This window comes from Paramisgurnus dabryanus, chromosome 19 (genome assembly GCF_030506205.2).
Source record: "Paramisgurnus dabryanus chromosome 19, PD_genome_1.1, whole genome shotgun sequence".
Classification (NCBI taxonomy): domain Eukaryota; kingdom Metazoa; phylum Chordata; class Actinopteri; order Cypriniformes; family Cobitidae; genus Paramisgurnus; species Paramisgurnus dabryanus.
Genome location: NC_133355.1, coordinates 11,852,117 through 11,869,702, shown reverse-complemented (window position 1 = coordinate 11,869,702; position 17,586 = coordinate 11,852,117). Strand labels below are relative to the sequence as shown.

The 17,586-nt window shown below is 36.6% G+C and overlaps 3 protein-coding genes across 5 annotated transcripts; 2 read left to right on the top strand and 1 right to left on the bottom strand.

Moving 5' to 3' along the window:
- Positions 1-14: 14 nt before the first annotated feature.
- ngly1 (N-glycanase 1) lies at positions 15-5,912 on the bottom strand. The gene is made up of 11 exons (XM_065288986.1): positions 5,594-5,912; positions 5,371-5,485; positions 5,014-5,217; positions 4,333-4,495; positions 3,963-4,182; positions 3,291-3,412; positions 2,899-3,155; positions 2,638-2,814; positions 2,326-2,514; positions 1,047-1,224; positions 15-862 (listed from the first exon to the last, which is right to left on the bottom strand). Exons 1-11 carry the CDS (start codon positions 5,692-5,694, stop codon positions 687-689), a joined length of 1,902 nt encoding a protein of 633 aa, XP_065145058.1. The 5' UTR covers positions 5,695-5,912; the 3' UTR covers positions 15-686.
- Positions 5,913-6,294: 382 nt separating this feature from the next.
- On the top strand, positions 6,295-7,957 carry nutf2l (nuclear transport factor 2, like). Its single transcript, XM_065289019.2, has 5 exons — positions 6,295-6,443; positions 6,587-6,751; positions 6,908-6,979; positions 7,091-7,189; positions 7,323-7,957. Exons 2-5 carry the CDS (start codon positions 6,653-6,655, stop codon positions 7,437-7,439), a joined length of 387 nt encoding a protein of 128 aa, XP_065145091.1. The 5' UTR covers positions 6,295-6,443; positions 6,587-6,652; the 3' UTR covers positions 7,440-7,957.
- Positions 7,958-10,648: 2,691 nt separating this feature from the next.
- adnp2b (ADNP homeobox 2b) lies at positions 10,649-17,586 on the top strand. Of its 3 annotated transcripts, none has more exons than XM_065288953.1 (4): positions 10,649-10,882; positions 14,034-14,151; positions 14,270-14,362; positions 14,458-17,586. In XM_065288953.1, the coding sequence occupies exons 2-4, from the start codon at positions 14,044-14,046 to the stop codon at positions 17,071-17,073; spliced, it is 2,817 nt and encodes a 938-aa protein (XP_065145025.1). In that variant the 5' UTR covers positions 10,649-10,882; positions 14,034-14,043; the 3' UTR covers positions 17,074-17,586. The 3 variants fall into 3 exon arrangements, with proteins under 3 accessions (XP_065145025.1, XP_065145017.1, XP_065145032.1); XM_065288945.2 differs by lacking the exon at positions 10,649-10,882 and adding an exon at positions 10,915-11,397; XM_065288960.2 differs by lacking the exon at positions 10,649-10,882 and adding an exon at positions 11,412-11,826.

Here is a 17,586-nt window from a genome sequence, read left to right as displayed (position 1 = left end):
GATTGAGGCACAACTCAAGTAATAAAAATGTAATGTATTCTTATGTGGACATATCCTTACCTTGCACCAAAATAATGATGCACAAACAGTTTCAGATTACACATTTTAAGATCAAACCGTCTCATTTACAGAGCAGATGAACTAGTGTAGACTACAGTAAAAGATTTTTGGCCAATAAACCAAAAATGAAGAGTAAATTCGCTTTAAATGTTTCACATAAAACATGAATGGGTAACATTTTACATTAAGGTTGTATTTTTGTAACTTTAGAAAATGCATTGGCTAACCTTAAGTAACAATAAACAATATTGTTTTTCATAATTTATTAATCTTTGTTAATGATAGTTAGTTATGTATGTTAAAATGATTAATAAATGCTATAGAAGTATTGTTCATTGTAAGTTCATGTTAGCTTATGCATAAACTACACTATAAGAAGTTGAATCAAAATTTACTTCAATTAGTTCTTTTTTAAAAATTTGGTGTTACCAATTGAAGTAATTTATAGTTCCAGTATTAGTAGGTTCAACTTTTACTTTTTACAGTGTAATGTTAATAAATACATCCTTATTATAAAGTATTACCCATTCATTTTATTATGTCCATTTAAACATAACATAATTCTCTCAGTTGTGATAAAACAAACAGTTATAGCACATTTCCTTAGTTTTTCACAACATAAATCATCAAGTCTCATCGATTTCAACCAGAAGCTCAAATAATACTTTCTCTGTGTCCTTCAAACTCTGTCTGAAGAGCTGAGAGTGTTGCCACGATTCGTTTCCTTCCCCTCCCGTGAGCTCTGCCTCCACAAACAGCTCCGTTCCTCCAGACAGATTTGTAGCGGAGTGCATTTCACCATCTATGAAAACAAACTCATTATTACTTATATAATCTATTATGGTACAAACAGGTGAATTAAGTACAGAAATCATTTATATAACATAAGGTATTTAAATTATAGACTAAAACCTATATTAACTATCTACTAAGTGTCTACAGACTTGATGACATTAGTTATATATATCAAGTCATAAGATTGATACCTCCAGGGAACTCTATGGTGGTCTGGCCAGAACGTAAACTCCAGCACACGTTGCCTGAATGAAAGGTTTGACTGAAGGCTCGGACAGAAGCAGACTTTATCTTCATTCCTACAGAAGTACAGTCAAACTTCCAGCTTATCTTCCCAAAGGCGGATCCCTCTGTCCGTGCCAAATACACCTGCATGACAGAACTAGGTTAGTAACTGATTTGAACATAGATATGCATATATAGATACATCATTCGACTGCTTCACATATGTAGACGAGTCCGCCATTTTTAAATGGTCCAGTTGCAGACCATTTGTAAACCCACAGAGATTTATTGGACAAATCTAATATGGCAGACGACTTGTGTATAACAATGGCCTGGTGAAACAGCCGCTAATAACGTATGTAAGGAATAATTGACAACGGGCCATTGAATTATAAGAAAATAATGCACACCCAAGGTGCAATGGGGTACGACGCGAAGCCGTTACACCACGGGTGTGCATTATTTTCAACTAATTCAAAGGACCGGAGTCAATTATTCCTCTTATACCACGGTTATCACAAACATTGCTCTGGTGCCTATTTTTAAGACATTTGACAAGTTAGGTGTGCGGTTATCAGAAATGAATGCTGAACATTTCTCAGCCAATCAGAATACAGGCAGCATTAAACAGACCAGTGGTATAACTTTGTATAACTATATGTGGTATAGCTCCTATATATATAAGCCGTTTCTCAATATGCGTTCTTGTCTGTACTTGTGTTCTTGTGGACTTGTGAAACGTCATCAGTCGCGGCCCAAGTACTGTTCCAATTCAAAGTTCGCATCAAGCCCAAGTTCACATAAAATCCCCGGATGTGTTCTTGATCCGCCCATTTTATCGAAGATGCATCAGAGGAGACTTGTGTGGACTTATGACAGCGAAGTTTCCCCGAATGCATTTCGCGTCAGGAGTTCGTTCTTCCGAGTCTGAACTTGAAAGTTTGAACTACGAAGGACACAAGTCCGAGTTCGGCGTACTTGGTTTTGAGAAACGGCTATAGTCTACCTTTTTACACTAGTTACAATAAAATAAGTCTATATAATAATTTTGTTGCTGTAGCTTTTTGATTCCAATGTAAACATTTTAGACTCAGGAATCATTTGAAAAAGAGACTATATTCTCAATATGCTTTCTACTGGGGTTAAATAAAGGAATAATTATAGGCAAATTTTGAACAAAAATACATAAAGTGATTTTCATTCTGAACAATATGATTACGTGGGGTGAAAAACAAAAAAACAAACCATTTGCCAGTCGTTCTCCTCTTTCCTAAACAAATTTTCTTTTCTCCAAGCTCCTCTGTGCCATCCTGGGATGGTTTCTGAGCCGTTGCTCAATCTAAAGTAACAGTCTTTAGCCACATTGTAACTAATGTGAAATAACTTTTTTTGCTTCTCAGATTCTAAAGGAATAAAGACACATCCATCCGCATCCTGAGAGGAAAAATACATAAGGAATAAATGTAAACAGATTTGATTTATCTCTTAAAGAAAGGGCAAATGATTTCCATTGATATTAAATACATTAATGAAACAAGATTGTAACAGTTAGCATACCTCTTTAGTGTTACTTGCACCAGTCTCCCCTCGTGCAGCCCTCCAAGCCAAAGATCCAGAGCTGCGCCCGCCCAGGTCTCCAGATTTAGGGGTTTTGGGAGAAATGAACTCTACCAGCTCCACTACCAGCCTTTCCATAAGCTGTTTCTTCCTTTCTGGTTCAATAGATCGCTGCCTCTGCAGGTAATAACAGTCACATTGTTATTTGCTTTCCAGGCATGAGCTTTACTTTGTAAAAGTGCATGAATTGGAGAACCATACCGTAGCATTAAGCTCATTCAGAGCATGCAGCAACCTTGTCTCTGAAATCTGTGTGCGCCTGGAAAGCACCTCTGGGTGTTTACAGGAGTACCTCCAGGTCACATCCACAATTTGGTCCTTTGAGAACGCGAAGATGTAAGAGAGTTTTTTTCCCCAGCCGACTTCATACAGGAGGGGTTTATCACATGCATTTTCGCAGGGGTCGCAGTGTAGCCAGCGGCGCTGCGAGTGGGAATACACCTCTGTCCAGACGTGATCTAATGCCCAAGTTAGAGGCAAAATTATGACATTAAGGCCCTAATGCAGAGGTTGTTGGACCAAACGATAATTAAACAAAACACTGTATTTCCAATCTCAAGATGTCACAAGTCACATTAATGAATGATCTGTACCTGTGCTGTCCCAGATATACCTTGCTTCTAGACCTAAAGCTCGGCAACACAGGGTAAAACAATTTGCCCATTCTCCACAGCGCCCCCTCCTGGTCTCTAAGAGCTTCTCTGGGTTATTGTACCTGTAAAATGGAAAGGTTAATTGTTAATTTCAATTTCACACTACAAAAATCTAAAAATTCTTATATTAAGATGTATTTTCTTGATGAGCAAAATGACCTAGAAATAAAAGTCTAGTTTTTAGACCAAAAATATTAAATTTAACTAAATAAGTGCTTAAAACAATCAAATAAATCTGACAATGTAATAAGAAAAAAAAATCTTGAAATAAGTTTACTTTTTTTCTTAAACACTTAATTCAAGAATTTTTTTCTTATTCCATTGGCAGATTTTTTTTTGCTTTAATTTACTTAAAGTTTATATTTTGTTATCTAAAAACTAGACTTATTTTCCTAGGTCATTTTGCTCATCAAGAAAATACATCTTAATTTAAGAATTTTTAGATAACAAAAATACTAAGTAAGAAAGTAATTTTTTGCAGTGCAGATAAAAAAATTACATTTCAAAGTCAAAATGGAGCATGCAAGGATACAGGATATCAAATATAACAGACATTTCATGCAGAATATTCAACACTACATTAATGAAAAAAATGTTTAAAGACAGGTGCACCTTGGAAATCTAGTGGAGAGTTGGCAGGTTTGACAGTAGTGGTTCTCTACACGACCTGCATTCCAGCGCAGATCATCATTTGAAGGGGGTAAGGAGCCAGAAGGCTGGGTTTTACCTCCACACCGACTACATGGCAAACTGTCCACCCAGGAAAAGAAGTCTCCTTTAAACCACTGCAACAGGTCTAGAACCAACATGTCCTCTTCTTCCAAACCACAAGCTAGGAGCAGAACCCAACATAAAACTTAAACTTATGTAAGATTATGGGAAATGAGAAGTGTTACTATTAAGAAGCTATGTTTTTAGTTATTTTATAAATGTGATATATCAAAATATACAGATGCTCTCTAACTCTCTCACATACACACACCTGAATCTGCATCGCTGGCTTGCTTCAGACGTTCTTTAGCTTTGGCTCGGAGCAATACATGAGGTATGCAGCTCAGGGCTTTCTGTTGCAATGCAGGGTTCTCATACACCATCACATGTTGAAAGTTTGACTGCAGAGTCTTAAGGAATGTCACACTGCTCGACTAGCAAAAAATAAAAAATAAATAATAAAACGTTGTAGGATATACTGGAATGAGGATGTCAGTCTTTAAATAATTTTGTCTACATGAAACACATGAATTCAGCTGTAGTGCAGTTATGTCTTAGGTTTGGCTTACACTATTTTTTTCGCATACTTTATTTTTTGTTCTCACTTAATATTCAGAGAAACTATAAAGCAGCAAGTTAAAATTTAAAGTAATATGGCAATGCATCAAGACACTCTTTCTATTACAGCAACCAAACCGTTCATGAGCCCCATTCACTTCCATGGTATTGTTTTTTTTACTATGGAAGTAAATGGGGCTCATGATCAGTTTTGGTCACAAACATTATTTAAAATATCTTCCTTCGTGTTCATCAGAACAAAGAAAGTATACTGGTTTGAAACAACATGAGAGTGAGTAAATGATGTCAGAATTTTTCTTTTTCAGGTAAACTATCTCTTTAATACTAATGCTACATAAAAATAAATAAATTAAGAAATAGAAAATAATCTCACAGTGAATGGTATAGAAGCTGGTGCAGGTGTAGGTGCAGGGGCAGGTGCAGGAGAGGATGCTGGTGGGGGAACGCTGACACTTTGTGGGTTAGATGTAGCTTTGCTGTCTCCAAGCCTCTGGTCTCTCTCAGCTGCAATGGTCTCTCTCACCTGTCTAAGCTTCTCCACAGATGCTGACTTTGGAAACACCAGGTGGGTTTCAGCCTGACAGGGACATACACATATATTTTAAAATTAAAAATAAAATTGATTCAATGGCTATACTGTTGGTGCTTAACTGTAAAGCTTTTTGGTAAGATACAGGTGTCTTATTTAGCATCATCTTGAATCTAGGAATGGGGAAGTGATGTTACCAACCTCCTCAAATCCCATCTCAAAAAGGCATTCAACTGCTCCCTTGACAGGCAGCAGCTTGGCGGAGAATGTTGGGTTTTCTATACGGATTGATCTGTATTTATCCTCACTTGGGTTTCTACAGTAAACACACACACATCAATTCAACTCCACGTTGACCCCCAGAAAACACTGTAACGTTACTGTATGTGTACCATAGCTTGGCAATGTCACCGAACCTTCTTACCTGAGAATATTATCCGCATAGGTAATAAGCAATTTAGACACATCTAAAAAGACATCGGTAGGATTTTCGGACAAAGCCGTGATTCCTTCAGACCGAGACATTTTTTGAAAATTTAACTTGTACGTTTACAGTCAACACATCCGTGTATATAACATGTAGTAGACCGAAAGTTGGAAATCCGTAGCTGTCCGATATGCGCCTGATGTTATTTTTGGCACGGAAGAATATTTCCAACGATCATAATAATATAATTTTAAAAATATGAAGAAAATTAACAAAAGTAACGTTAAACATATACTAAGAAGAACATGTCTTGGCGAAACAAATGGTCTGCATTGAATTAACGTTACCGGCAAGGAGGCGATCGCAGAGTGCTCTACGAAAACTACACAAGAACAAGTGATGGCATAATAAAAGTCTTTTTTAAAGTCCCCACCAATGATTACTCCCTTCTGAATTTGATGCGACTACACATAATAATGACAGATATTTGTGAAGCAATTCGTCAAATTTGTACTATATACAATTAGATAGTTATGGAATAACTAGACGTTGTAATTTATGGTTTTGGCACATATTGTTTTGTTAATCAGCATAATCTTAAATCTAGGAAAAAACATTTTGTTATTATTTTCTATATTATTTTTCCATTATTAATTCCCATAATTATTATTATTATCTATCAACACCTAAATGAAACGCTTTATTCCCCCATACACTCAGATATGCTGATCTACAAACAAAAAAAAAGAGCAACATTATTGGTGAAGTCTGCTTCTTTTTCCGGCCAATAAGGCGCGAAGTAATTCTTCGCAAGTCAGACAGCGTTGCCATCACTGAGGTGTTTAACGTAAGTAAATATAAAAATAATTCAGGGGCAAACTTTTAAACAAGATTGTTTATAAATATGTTAAATTGTCACTATACTGTTTTAATACTTATCTTCCGGATCCAAGTTTTACTAGTTGGTTGAACTTGAGCGTTTGTTCGCAGATCAGCCGCACGTGGATCAGCCTGTCTCCTCAAACTTCTGCTAGATCTTTTATATGGTAGAAGGCAATGGCAGAAAAACCAATTTGGGAACAAATCGGCGCGGGTTTCGTGCAACATTACTATCAGCAATTCGATTCAGACCGCCTGAAGCTCTCCGACCTCTATGTGAGTTCAACAAGTGAAATAAATACTGATAGTAAATAACTTCAAATAAACATGTTATCCTTATTGAAAACGGAACTACTAGTTTTCTTTAACGTGGCTTGGATTTAGTTGTGAAATTCATTTCAGTTGTGTTTATATCCAATTCTCTCTCTCTAGACCGATGCGTCCTGCTTAACATGGGAAGGGGAGGGATTTCAAGGGAAGACTGCAATAATGAACAAACTAAACGTAAGTTATTTTACCAAAAAGTGCTTCTTCTGAATGTTTGTCCTTTGATTAATAGTTATTTCTACTGTTAACTTGAGAGAAACTCTAAACTAAATGTGCCTGTGTTTGTAGAGCCTCCCCTTTCAGACCATTCAACACAGCATCACTGCACAAGATCACCACCCCACTCCAGACAGTTGTGTTATGAGTATGGTCATGGGCCAGCTTAAAGTAAGTTGTGACAATATTGTTGAATGACAATATTAATTAAACCAGTACTATAAATATTATCTTAAACTTTATAAAAAAAATGCAGACCATGATAAAAAAAGAATCATTGACATTTGCTTGAATTTTTTTACAGGCAGATCAAGATCAAGTTATGGGCTTTCAACAAGTCTTTTTGCTGAAGAATGTAGATAATAAATGGATCTGTACGAATGACATGTTCAGATTAGCTCTTCATAACTTTGGTGCATAGTGTAAACTCTAGTTTAGGTATTAAACGTTCATGCAGCATTTGTTTCTGTGGTAGTAACACGTTTGACATTCAGAAGTGGATTTCTCCTACTTTCCAACAGCCGTCCACATCCCTGATAATCTCCAGATAGAAACAATACATGTTAAAAACAGCTGGTTATAATTGTGATATGTTGTAACATGTACTTTGTTAATGACTGAACAATGATAATAAATTTGATAGTCATTGTCTAGTCAAGGTATTTATTGCTTTTTAGCCATTAAATAAATATATGTTTGAAGGCTTTGCATGGCTTTACTAAAGAAAACACATTATACATTCTTGTATATTGACAACAAGGGTAAAACATACCCTACAGGTCATTAAGTATACAAACCACTTGTTTGAACTTAAAGAGAAATGGGGTTAAGATGTCCTGTTAACCAAAAATGTGCTTATACCCCCTTTTAAAAGGTGCTACTGTACACAGTTCCATTGTTTAACCATTTTTGACTATATGGTTGCATAAATAAACTTTACAATCTAAATAATCTTTCTGGTTTACAAAAGGTTTATTTTAGTTAAATAAAAGTTTTTTTTTACTATATAAAGGTATGAAAGAAATGGTTTTTTTTCATGGTATTGCTGTAAAGAGCCTTCTGTAGCATCTTTTTTTAAGAGTAGTCATATCCAACATTTATGAAATGCAGACAATTACAGAATGGGCTGTAAATTTGATAAACATTTACTTTTCAATTAATAATGTTGTATTTAAAAATGATTATTTAAATTTTAAAATCTATTTGAATATGGCATCATGATGATACTTTGGTCTACAATATACCTATGATTTGATCACTCACAGAGACCCATCCCCATATTAGCCTTTTTTACTGTGTCCAGTTAATAATCTTGATGACATCATAACCATCGAGGTCAACTTTCTCTTATCTTAAGATTTAGCTTTTTTCTTTCTCTTAGCTTAATAATTCTACTCATTCCTTTGTAAAAGATGTTCGCAGCAGCTTTGTGAATATGTTTTAGGAGAAAACTCCTAGCAAAGAAATGTTACTTCTATTTAGGAGATCTCATAGTGGTAAGATAAAGGGGCGGTTTCCCAGACTTATCCTAGTCCCAGACTAAAATGAGCTGCTGTAATTTAAAAACTAGTGACTAATTTTAACATATTAGTGACATTGTTTTGTATCAAGATGCACATCTGTAGTGTTATTTGTCAGGTATGTTTGGAAAAGCGTCTTAAATGACCTGTTAGAAAAAAAGGCCATACTGTACAAAACAAGCTGGGAACCATTTATAAAATACTGCTGTTTTTACGCATAAGCAGATCAAGATGATTGTTTGGATTAAAAAAAGTTTTTTGAACTGTTATTCGATATTATGTCTGAAACATCATATGCAAAAACAATATGTGAGAAATTTACTATTTTATCTTTGCTAAAATTTATTAGTGTATCCATGAGGCCACAGTAGTTGAGGAGCCGCCAAATTCAAAAAGTGAATAAATGAAAATAAAAACATGAGTTGGGCTGGGTTTTTTTTTAAATGTAAGTGATTTATGTACCAACACAGCATTACATGTGGTTAAATTAAACTGGTTTAACAACACCTGTAAATCGTGTTTGCATTTTATGTATCATGGGTCGATATGAGTCAAATGACAATTAAAATGGCAGATGTAAAATGTCTAGAATCCATATTGCACTAATAGATACCATATATAATGTACTGGTTTAACGATTAATAAGTAGATTTATCTAATTCGGTAGATACTGTCACAGTTCATGTATGGATACTACATCACTTTCGCTTTTTATTTTTAACAACATCGTGTTAGTATTATTTACTTAAAGAATGTATTTTTAAATCTGTAAAAATAGAATTAGAAAAATATACAATTTATAGAATCAAATTTTTCCTGGTGAAAAATAGTGAAGCCACTTTGAGGAAATAACTTTGGAGCTATCACATGCTCCTTGTTGGCTTGGCCTAATTATTTATTTTTCAAACTAAGGTTTGTTTCTTTTAACCAACAATACATAAGACAACATAGAATAAAAAAAAAATTTACGATACAAACAAATCATGTTTAACTAAACGTTATTTTAAAATTAATATTTGTAAAAAATAATAATATATAATAAAAAATAATTTGCAACAATAAAACCCTAAAGAGTTCCTACATCGATTGGTCTTTGAAGTGAGTAGGGCATAGTAAGAATTTTGATTGCATTTCAGCCTATATCTTGCAGCGGAAAAATAAATTTGCGTATTCACCTGAAAATTTTTGTTCTTATTATATTTTCATACAAATATTATAAGTAATAAACCAACTTCAAGATAATTTTCGATGACTCCGCGTTTTTTACATTTGCGCTATAAAGAATTTTTTTGCCGCAGTTCAGCACTTTTGGACCTGATAACACGGAACAAAACATCTTCAGTATAAAAAACAAACAATGCACCAATTTTGAAAAAAAAAAAACGGTAATTACGTCATGTCGGCAAATCCGTCATGAAATGCACGCCACGTTACAATGATCGTAAAAGCATGCTTTCAAATATTTTTGATTTATTCATAAAAAAAATCTAAATGTTGACTGGAATTTACATACAAGTTACTATGTCGAAGCTTGTTATGTATTTTTGCATTCAAAAATAATTTTTAAATAATATCGTAACGTAAAAACGACATTTTACAATAATGCGAAAAATAGTAGCCGTGTGATCAAATCTTTAAACATGCTATTTCATGTATCATTTCTTCGTGCATTTTATACCACAACAGAAACAACTAAATCGTAACAAATTTCATGAAATGTCATTACAAAATGTTTTTTAGATTCCTATTGGTTCAGGAGCAGTGGTGTGATATGACTTCAGCGAATAAAGCCCTCCCATCTTGTCCTGTTGCCTAGCAGCCATCTCACTGCTCAGCATGCCCTCTAGCGGCTGTGCTTGTACATTACAAACAATTGCGCCCTCTTGTGGCCAGACCATTTCTAAATAAGGCTTCATATTGTTGAATCTTTAAATAACTGCAACTAATCACATTCTTGAGTAGCTACCAAATAAAAAGTTTGACATGCACCTTCACATGTTTACCGCTAAGAACCAACACGAGTGCTATACAACAAAGTTTTTCCAATTCAAGCGTACTTTTTTGTGATTGGACAGGCGGCCAGTATGATAATTTTGCTCTGACGTCACTTCCCAGTTGTTCAATGCGCCATTTTCTCGACGCTAAACGGCAAGCACAATAAATGAGTCCTGATTACAAATACTGACGATTACTTTCCATCGCTGTTTTCCATAGTTGAGAAAGTAGAAATATTGTTTGAACGTCTTATTCTGCTTCCACATCATCTTTCATCGATTTTGGCATGCACACGGATCGTTGAAAGTAGCTAAATCCCCTCCCAGAATCGGTGTGGCGCTGAAAAAAGGTAATGTCCTCACAATTAGATAGCGCGAGGGAACATTAGCTACTGCGTTCAAAATGTAATAGGCTCGGTATGACGGCGTGGTGAGCAGGAAGTACAACGTTGCTCATTGCACGATAGAAATTAGTTTATGTGACATCACTGGATTATTTAGAAACGGGCTGTTTGCAACGATGTAAAATCATATTTCGTTGTAGGGCGCTTTACAGATTGCAAATTGTAGAATACGCACAGATTTAAATCGATCACATTTGGTGTGGTTTAAGTGATGCTTATAAATAAATTGCTTATTCGATTGTGCAAAATTAGATATGCGTTCGCGCAGATGTAAGTTATGCGATGCACATGGGAACTTATGCATGGATGAAGCTTTGTATTTGGTCGTTGGATGGCGGGATGAGACGTAACGTTACCATATATCTGTCATACATACAGTCAAGCACTTCATTGTCCTTTTCCCAGAACTCATTTGCAGATGTCTTTTCAGCTTGCCCTTCAGATTATCATCGTGTTTTGGTGTAAGATCATTTTGTTGTATTAAATGTATCACATTGTTGCATTTTTAGCTTGGTAAACTACACTTATTGTTGGCTCTTAAGACAGAATGTTAAATTAAAATGTAATTGTATAATGCACTTTCAACAGGCAGAGATTTACATTTAGCTTAAATGGGAGCGTGAAGATATAAAATAATATTTAGAAAATAAAATACTTTCTGACATTATTTTCATAACGATTGAGGTCATGTGTAGCTATCCACATTCTCCATGTTGTATTACGACGAAATATATGATTGAAATTGTAATGTGTTCATGGTTTTATTTCTTTTCTTTTTTGTTTTGATTTAAAGTAAAGAATAAAAAGCATTGTGAAGCCAGAACCTTTTTAAAGATGCAGAGATTATTGTCAACACAATTTAAGTGACCATGTGACGACTACCATGTTAGGTAATTTTTGTGAGTCAACAGTTATTTTTTATGAAAATAAAAAGTTATTTAATAATATTTAAATGTAATAAATTAATAAAACTTTAATAATAATAACACCAGTAATAAAGGGCTTAGTTTTTTCTTTATAAAATATTACCTGTTAAACATTATTTCTTCATTTGTTAATTTAAATTTGGGGTTAAATGGGAAGTTTTCATGAACATCAACCTTGCTTTTGAATTATGCATGACAAGCGTGACGTAGTTATATTAAAATGAACATTTAATCCCCTTACCCTGGTATAGGCCAATTTGGAAATACTGTATATGTACATCATGCCAATTTAATGTTACCATAGCCTCAGGTCATGCCTATGGACCATTGGCTAAAGGTCTGATGCATATGAAACACTTTTTTGGAGACACTTCAGCGGTCGTCCTCCGATTGGTTGAACAGGATTTCTGGGAGGTGTGCGTGTTGCGCCCTGTCATACTTGCAAAAGAAAGCTTTCATGTTTACATAAGTGACAATATCGAATTCATCAAGGTCGAATAAATGCTTCAAGTTTAAAAGAGATTTTAACATGTTTGCTATTGATGTTATAAACTTTAGTGATTTTCTTGAATGATGGTTGCACACACCATTATCGTTGGCAACATCAGCAAGCCCCTGAATATGACACATCATTGGTTGCTTTACATGTCAGTCATATGGACTCTTGGGCGGTCCTTGGCTAGTCAAAGTTGCCATGGTTCCCAGATTTTCAGTAGGAAGGTCTGGCTGCATGAGACTAATGTTACCACAACTAGATGGGATAACTAAGAATGTTTGTGTATAATAAAAAAAAGGATAATAAAAGAATTGTTAGTTTTGTTTGCCATAGCATAATGTTAGGTATAATTAACTCTTCAGATAGAAGAAAAAACACGGATTCCTTATTATAGACATTATACTGTAAAGATGTCATATTCTGGACTACACTGTACATAAGTATACATATTTAGTGCTAAATTTTACAGATTGAGTGAAATTTGATCTATTGTTACATTAACAATTTATTCAATATCTGCTATCTACATCAGTTTCCATAGTAATGACATAGACTGTAGGCCAAAGCGTTGATTTTGTCGATAAGAACTGAGTGTGGATGAACTCTGTATGAAAATTGCAGGCAGAAAACTGGACATTTGCATGCTGTGTCTCCATTTATTAACTCATTCACACTGTTCAGACTCTGTGCATTGTGTGTGTTGTACATATGTGAGTTTAAGATTTGAAATGGACTTCAAAAATCACAATTTGTTATGGATTAAATTTGATATCATGTGTTTTTATCTTCTTTTCTGTTCAGATTAAGATCAGCTATGCTAGACGAATGGGATTTCTGCTACCTGTCTTAATGGGACATTCCACTTTTTTGAAAAATATGATCATTTTCCAATTCCTCTAGAGTTAAACATTTGATTTTTACCGTTTTGGAATCCATTCAGCTGATCTCCGGGTCTGGCGCTAGCACTTTTAGCATAGCTTAGCACAATCCATTTCCTATTTAAAACTTGACTCTTCTGTAGTTGCATCGTGTACTAAGACCGACAGAAAATTGAAAGTTGCGATTTTCTAGGCAGATATGGCTAGAAACTATACTCTCATTCTGGCGTAGAAATCAAGAACTTTGCTGCTGTAACATGGCTGCAGGAGGCGCAATGATATTACACAGCAGCCAAAAATAGTCCCCATAGTAACTTTCAATGGCAGGAGACTATTTTCATATCACTACGCCTCCTGCAGCCATGTTACAGCCATATCTGCCCAGAAAATCACAACTTTTAATGCTCTGTCGGTCTTAGTACACAATGTAAATACAGAGGAGTCTTTAAATAGAAAAAATATCCAAACTCTTTGGTTATTTTTTTGCGCGATGCTAATGGTCTAATCAGATTCAATGGATTGTGCTTAACTATGCTAAAAGTGGAAGTGTCAGACCTGGAGATCGGGTGAATGGATTCCAAAACAGTAAAAATCAAATGTTTAACTCTAGGGAAGCTGGAAAATTAGTATATTTAAAAAAAAGTGGAATGTCACTTTAACAAAACCCAATTTCTGCCACCGTTTGTTAGTGAGAAGTTGTATCTTGCATTTTTGAGCTATGATTAAAAATGAGTGTACATGAAAAAACATCAAATATTTACATTTCCGATTAGAAACCGAAGTGATTCTTTTTTTAGTTGCGGAGCCATGTACCAGTTTCCAGTCAGAGGGTTGGAGAAGATCCGTAGAACGAGAAGAAAAGTGAAAAATATTCTTGGAGAATTTGGACTAGAAGAATGTCTCAGTTTAGGCCAGGTATGTTTGTGTATGCAATAAAACATGACTAAATTGTTAGCCTTTACAAGTGCACCAAATAAATCTTCCTATAAATTACAAATTTAAAAGTAATCTAAAGTAATTTTCTTTTCAACAGGACCTCCAGGAATTTTACCCAGGAGACAGTATTTTTGATGCCACAGACTGGAACAGTTTATCTGATGGATTTGATGGCCGGTGGAAAAAGAAGGTGATCTTTAAATGTCACTCTCTTATTAACCTAAGCATTACAAAAAAAAAAGTTTTGGCTGAAATTCTAACCCACCCTTCTTATCTCATAATCAGTGGGATTATCGCACCCAAGGACTATGCTGCAGCTTGTGTCAGTTCTCTACCAGGTCCTGGCATACTTATAAAGTCCATATTCAGCGTTACCATGATGAAGAAGAGCGTCTGTGCAGGCTTTCATCCTGTAATTCCTGTCCATTTATAGCCCACCCCAGAGTTGTGTCCAAGCACCTCAGATTGTTCCACATTGAAGAGCCAATATTAGAACCGTCTGAGGTCCCCCAGTTCCCTCCAAAAGCTGTGAATGGATGTGTATTCCAGTGTCGAAGATGTCACATGCAGGATACCCTTTTGTACAGCGTGAAGAAGCATGTTCTCCTTTACCATTACTCGTCCACCTTGAATAAATATGCAGGACAGAGATCGGAGAGGGAACTCATAGCCCTAGGAGACATGTCTCAGAAATACTACTGCAAAAGATGTATGGTGTCGGCTGAAACGTCGGAACACTTAATTTATCATCTTTTAACTTCAGCGAAGCACAGGGAACTTGATGTGCACATCAGATCTCTAATACTCGAAACTGAAAGCAAAAAACAGTATCCTGCTCTCGCACCAAAAACCCAAGGACCTCCTGCTGTCTTAATGATGAACGATCAGCCAGGAGTGACCGCTACACTTGCTGCTGGTGGGATTAAAGCGATGGAAAATGGCGGCTCTGCGGTCCTCGCTTCCTCTGGAACCAACCAAGCATTTCTACCCACCCAAGCATCTGCCCTAGTTCAGCTTGCGAGTGCTGAGGCGAAGGGCTTACTGAGGCCTGGAGTACCGATGGCTTTTCAGAACACCCAAATGGTGAGACCTGTATCTGCTGGGCCTCCTGTGCCGAGTGGGATTCCTTCCCAACAGATGTCTGTTAATTTTGGTGTCCCTAATCAACCTCGTCAAATCCTCCTTCCACCAGGTGTTCGCCTTAATGTGCCAGCTGTTAGGCCATCAGCACCTCAATCCTTAATTGTTACTCCAAGATTCCCAGTAAATCAACCCACCCCTGGAGGCACCATGCTAACTTCTCAGTCCCTTTTGAGTCATTTGGTCCCCACTGGCAACAAAGTCGATGGCTTGCCCACCTACACTTTTGCACCTTTGCAGGTCTTATCGGTCCAGGGAAATAACGTGCAAGGAGTCAACAAACCACCATTGCCCGTGTCCCAGAACAACCTACCTATTCAGCAAAGCAAGCCAAACCCTGCTTTGCCGATCCCCAAGCAAACCAAGAAATGGATCACGTGTCCAATTTGTAATGAACTTTTCCCGTCTGATATCTACGAGTCCCACCCGGAGGTTCACAAAGACTATTCGAAAATGCCCAAGCTTGGTCTGGCTGCCCGTGCTCCATTTTTGAAAAAGATGCCAGATAAGACCGTGCAATGCCTGACGTGTAAGATCTTGATATCGGAAAGGGGCGTTTTTGAGCATCTCCTCCATGGCATGAACTGCTTATTTTGTACAGGGCTGTTTTACTCCATCAAGCAGCTCGTCGACCATATGCAGTATGATCATAATATGACCGAGAAGAGCAATTGTGACTTCATGAGGCGAGAATACCGCCTTTACACCGATGAATCAGGGAATCTACTTTTTCCCTATTTCGACATCAGGACCACAGCTCCTAAGTTAATAATGGGTGAACGAGAGCTCAATCTCGCACTGGTCACCAGCTCCCTCGATCTGATCTTTCTGAAGATGTTGCCCAACAATCCTCAGGCTATTTGCAAGATCCCCACACCAAATCCTGATAACACAGAGTGCCCCTTTTGCACCGAGAAGCTTCCAAACAAAGAGTTGTATCACATGCATCTCAAAGAAAAGCACTTCATTGTGCCTACACTGCACGCTATACTTAAAACCCCATCGTACAGATGCCTTTACTGTGGAGGTGTGTACACTGGAAAGACCACCACCAAGGCCATCATTGTCCATTTAGCTAAATGTCGCAGTGCACCCAAGGGTCTAAAAGAGGCTGATAAAATGAGTTCTGGATTAGCTGTTACTCCTAGACCAAACAGAGCAATAATCTCATACCCGACCCATCCGAAACAGGTCAGCGGTCCGACCCCAGCTTCAGTCCAGCCTTCCGTTCCTGCCATACAGCCACCAGAAACCGAAGCAGAGATACAAAGCAAGTTGCGTCTGGAAATCGCTTTCAAAGAAGCCATGGAGGCAAACAGGAGAGAGCGAGAAGAAAGGTTGGCAAAGAAAAAGCAGCTGGAGAAAGAAAGATTGGCTGCTCTTACTGTCCCCTCACCTGAGGTTATTATTGATCCCTCCGTGAAGTTTGCATTGGATCCCTCCGGAATGGAGTTGCGCTCCTTTGAAGAGCGACGTGATTTTGTCAATCGATATTTCAATGTGCAGCCCTACCCGCTCAAGAAGGAGGTGGGTGCCCTGAGTAGCCGTTTACTGCTCAACAAAGGAGACGTATCTTGCCAGTTCAGCAAGCACCGAACCAAATGTATGAAGACCTTACAGAAAAACAAGGCTGCGGTACTTTTAGGCTTTAATATGGCAGAACTGCTGAAAGTGAATCACAATCTTCTTATCCCAGAGGTTGAGCCTGAGAAGGTGGCTATCTCGACAGAAGCAGCAGAAACGGAGATGGAGCAAGACTAGCTTCCCAACAGCCTAAACTTTTAGTTTGCAAAATATAAATTCACACTAAATCCAGTGTTAAAGAACTGTTAAACGAGTTAAAACTTGAGAGAATGAAACAAGCAGAAGTAATACTTGTTTTGGTTTGGCTGCTGTTAAGTAACGTGTGCGTATGAATACTTTTGTTTTACGTTTGTTTTAGCTCTTCATATTAAAACGTTTAAAATATGTTCTTTACTTTTCAGTTAGCCCTTACTTAGTGTTTATTAACTTACAGAAGAAACTTGATTTTGTAGCCTAGTTATAGTTCTAGGGTTAAAAACTTTAATGTTTGTGCAGTTACAACTTTTCTTGTTGCCAAAACATCTGAACTTTTTTTGGACATTTTCTTTATAGTTTTTGGAAGCATTTAGGGAAGTAACTCATTTTCTTTTTATGTTAGACCATGTATCTCTCTATAGTAATCTCTTCCATGTATTGTCAAATATTTTCTGTTCTGCCTTATTCTTTTATAAATATGATATTTAAATAATA

What these genes read in the sequence shown, in the direction of transcription:
- ngly1 (XM_065288986.1), bottom strand. Translation starts at nt 5,694, where the DNA reads ATGTCTCGGTCTGAAGGAATCACGGCTTTGTCCGAAAATCCTACCGAT. An exon ending in TATGCGGATAATATTCTCAG is followed by an intron (nt 5,486 to 5,593) that starts GTAAGAAGGTTC and finishes TGTTTACTGTAG; the next exon opens with AAACCCAAGTGAGGATAAAT. An exon ending in TGAATGAGCTTAATGCTACG is followed by an intron (nt 2,815 to 2,898) that starts GTATGGTTCTCC and finishes TATTACCTGCAG; the next exon opens with AGGCAGCGATCTATTGAACC.
- nutf2l (XM_065289019.2), top strand. Translation starts at nt 6,653, where the DNA reads ATGGCAGAAAAACCAATTTGGGAACAAATCGGCGCGGGTTTCGTGCAA. An exon ending in TGAAGCTCTCCGACCTCTAT is followed by an intron (nt 6,752 to 6,907) that starts GTGAGTTCAACA and finishes CTCTCTCTCTAG; the next exon opens with ACCGATGCGTCCTGCTTAAC. An exon ending in CAATAATGAACAAACTAAAC is followed by an intron (nt 6,980 to 7,090) that starts GTAAGTTATTTT and finishes CTGTGTTTGTAG; the next exon opens with AGCCTCCCCTTTCAGACCAT.
- adnp2b (XM_065288945.2), top strand. Translation starts at nt 11,219, where the DNA reads ATGCACATGGGAACTTATGCATGGATGAAGCTTTGTATTTGGTCGTTG. An exon ending in AATGTCTCAGTTTAGGCCAG is followed by an intron (nt 14,152 to 14,269) that starts GTATGTTTGTGT and finishes TCTTTTCAACAG; the next exon opens with GACCTCCAGGAATTTTACCC. An exon ending in ATGGCCGGTGGAAAAAGAAG is followed by an intron (nt 14,363 to 14,457) that starts GTGATCTTTAAA and finishes TCTCATAATCAG; the next exon opens with TGGGATTATCGCACCCAAGG.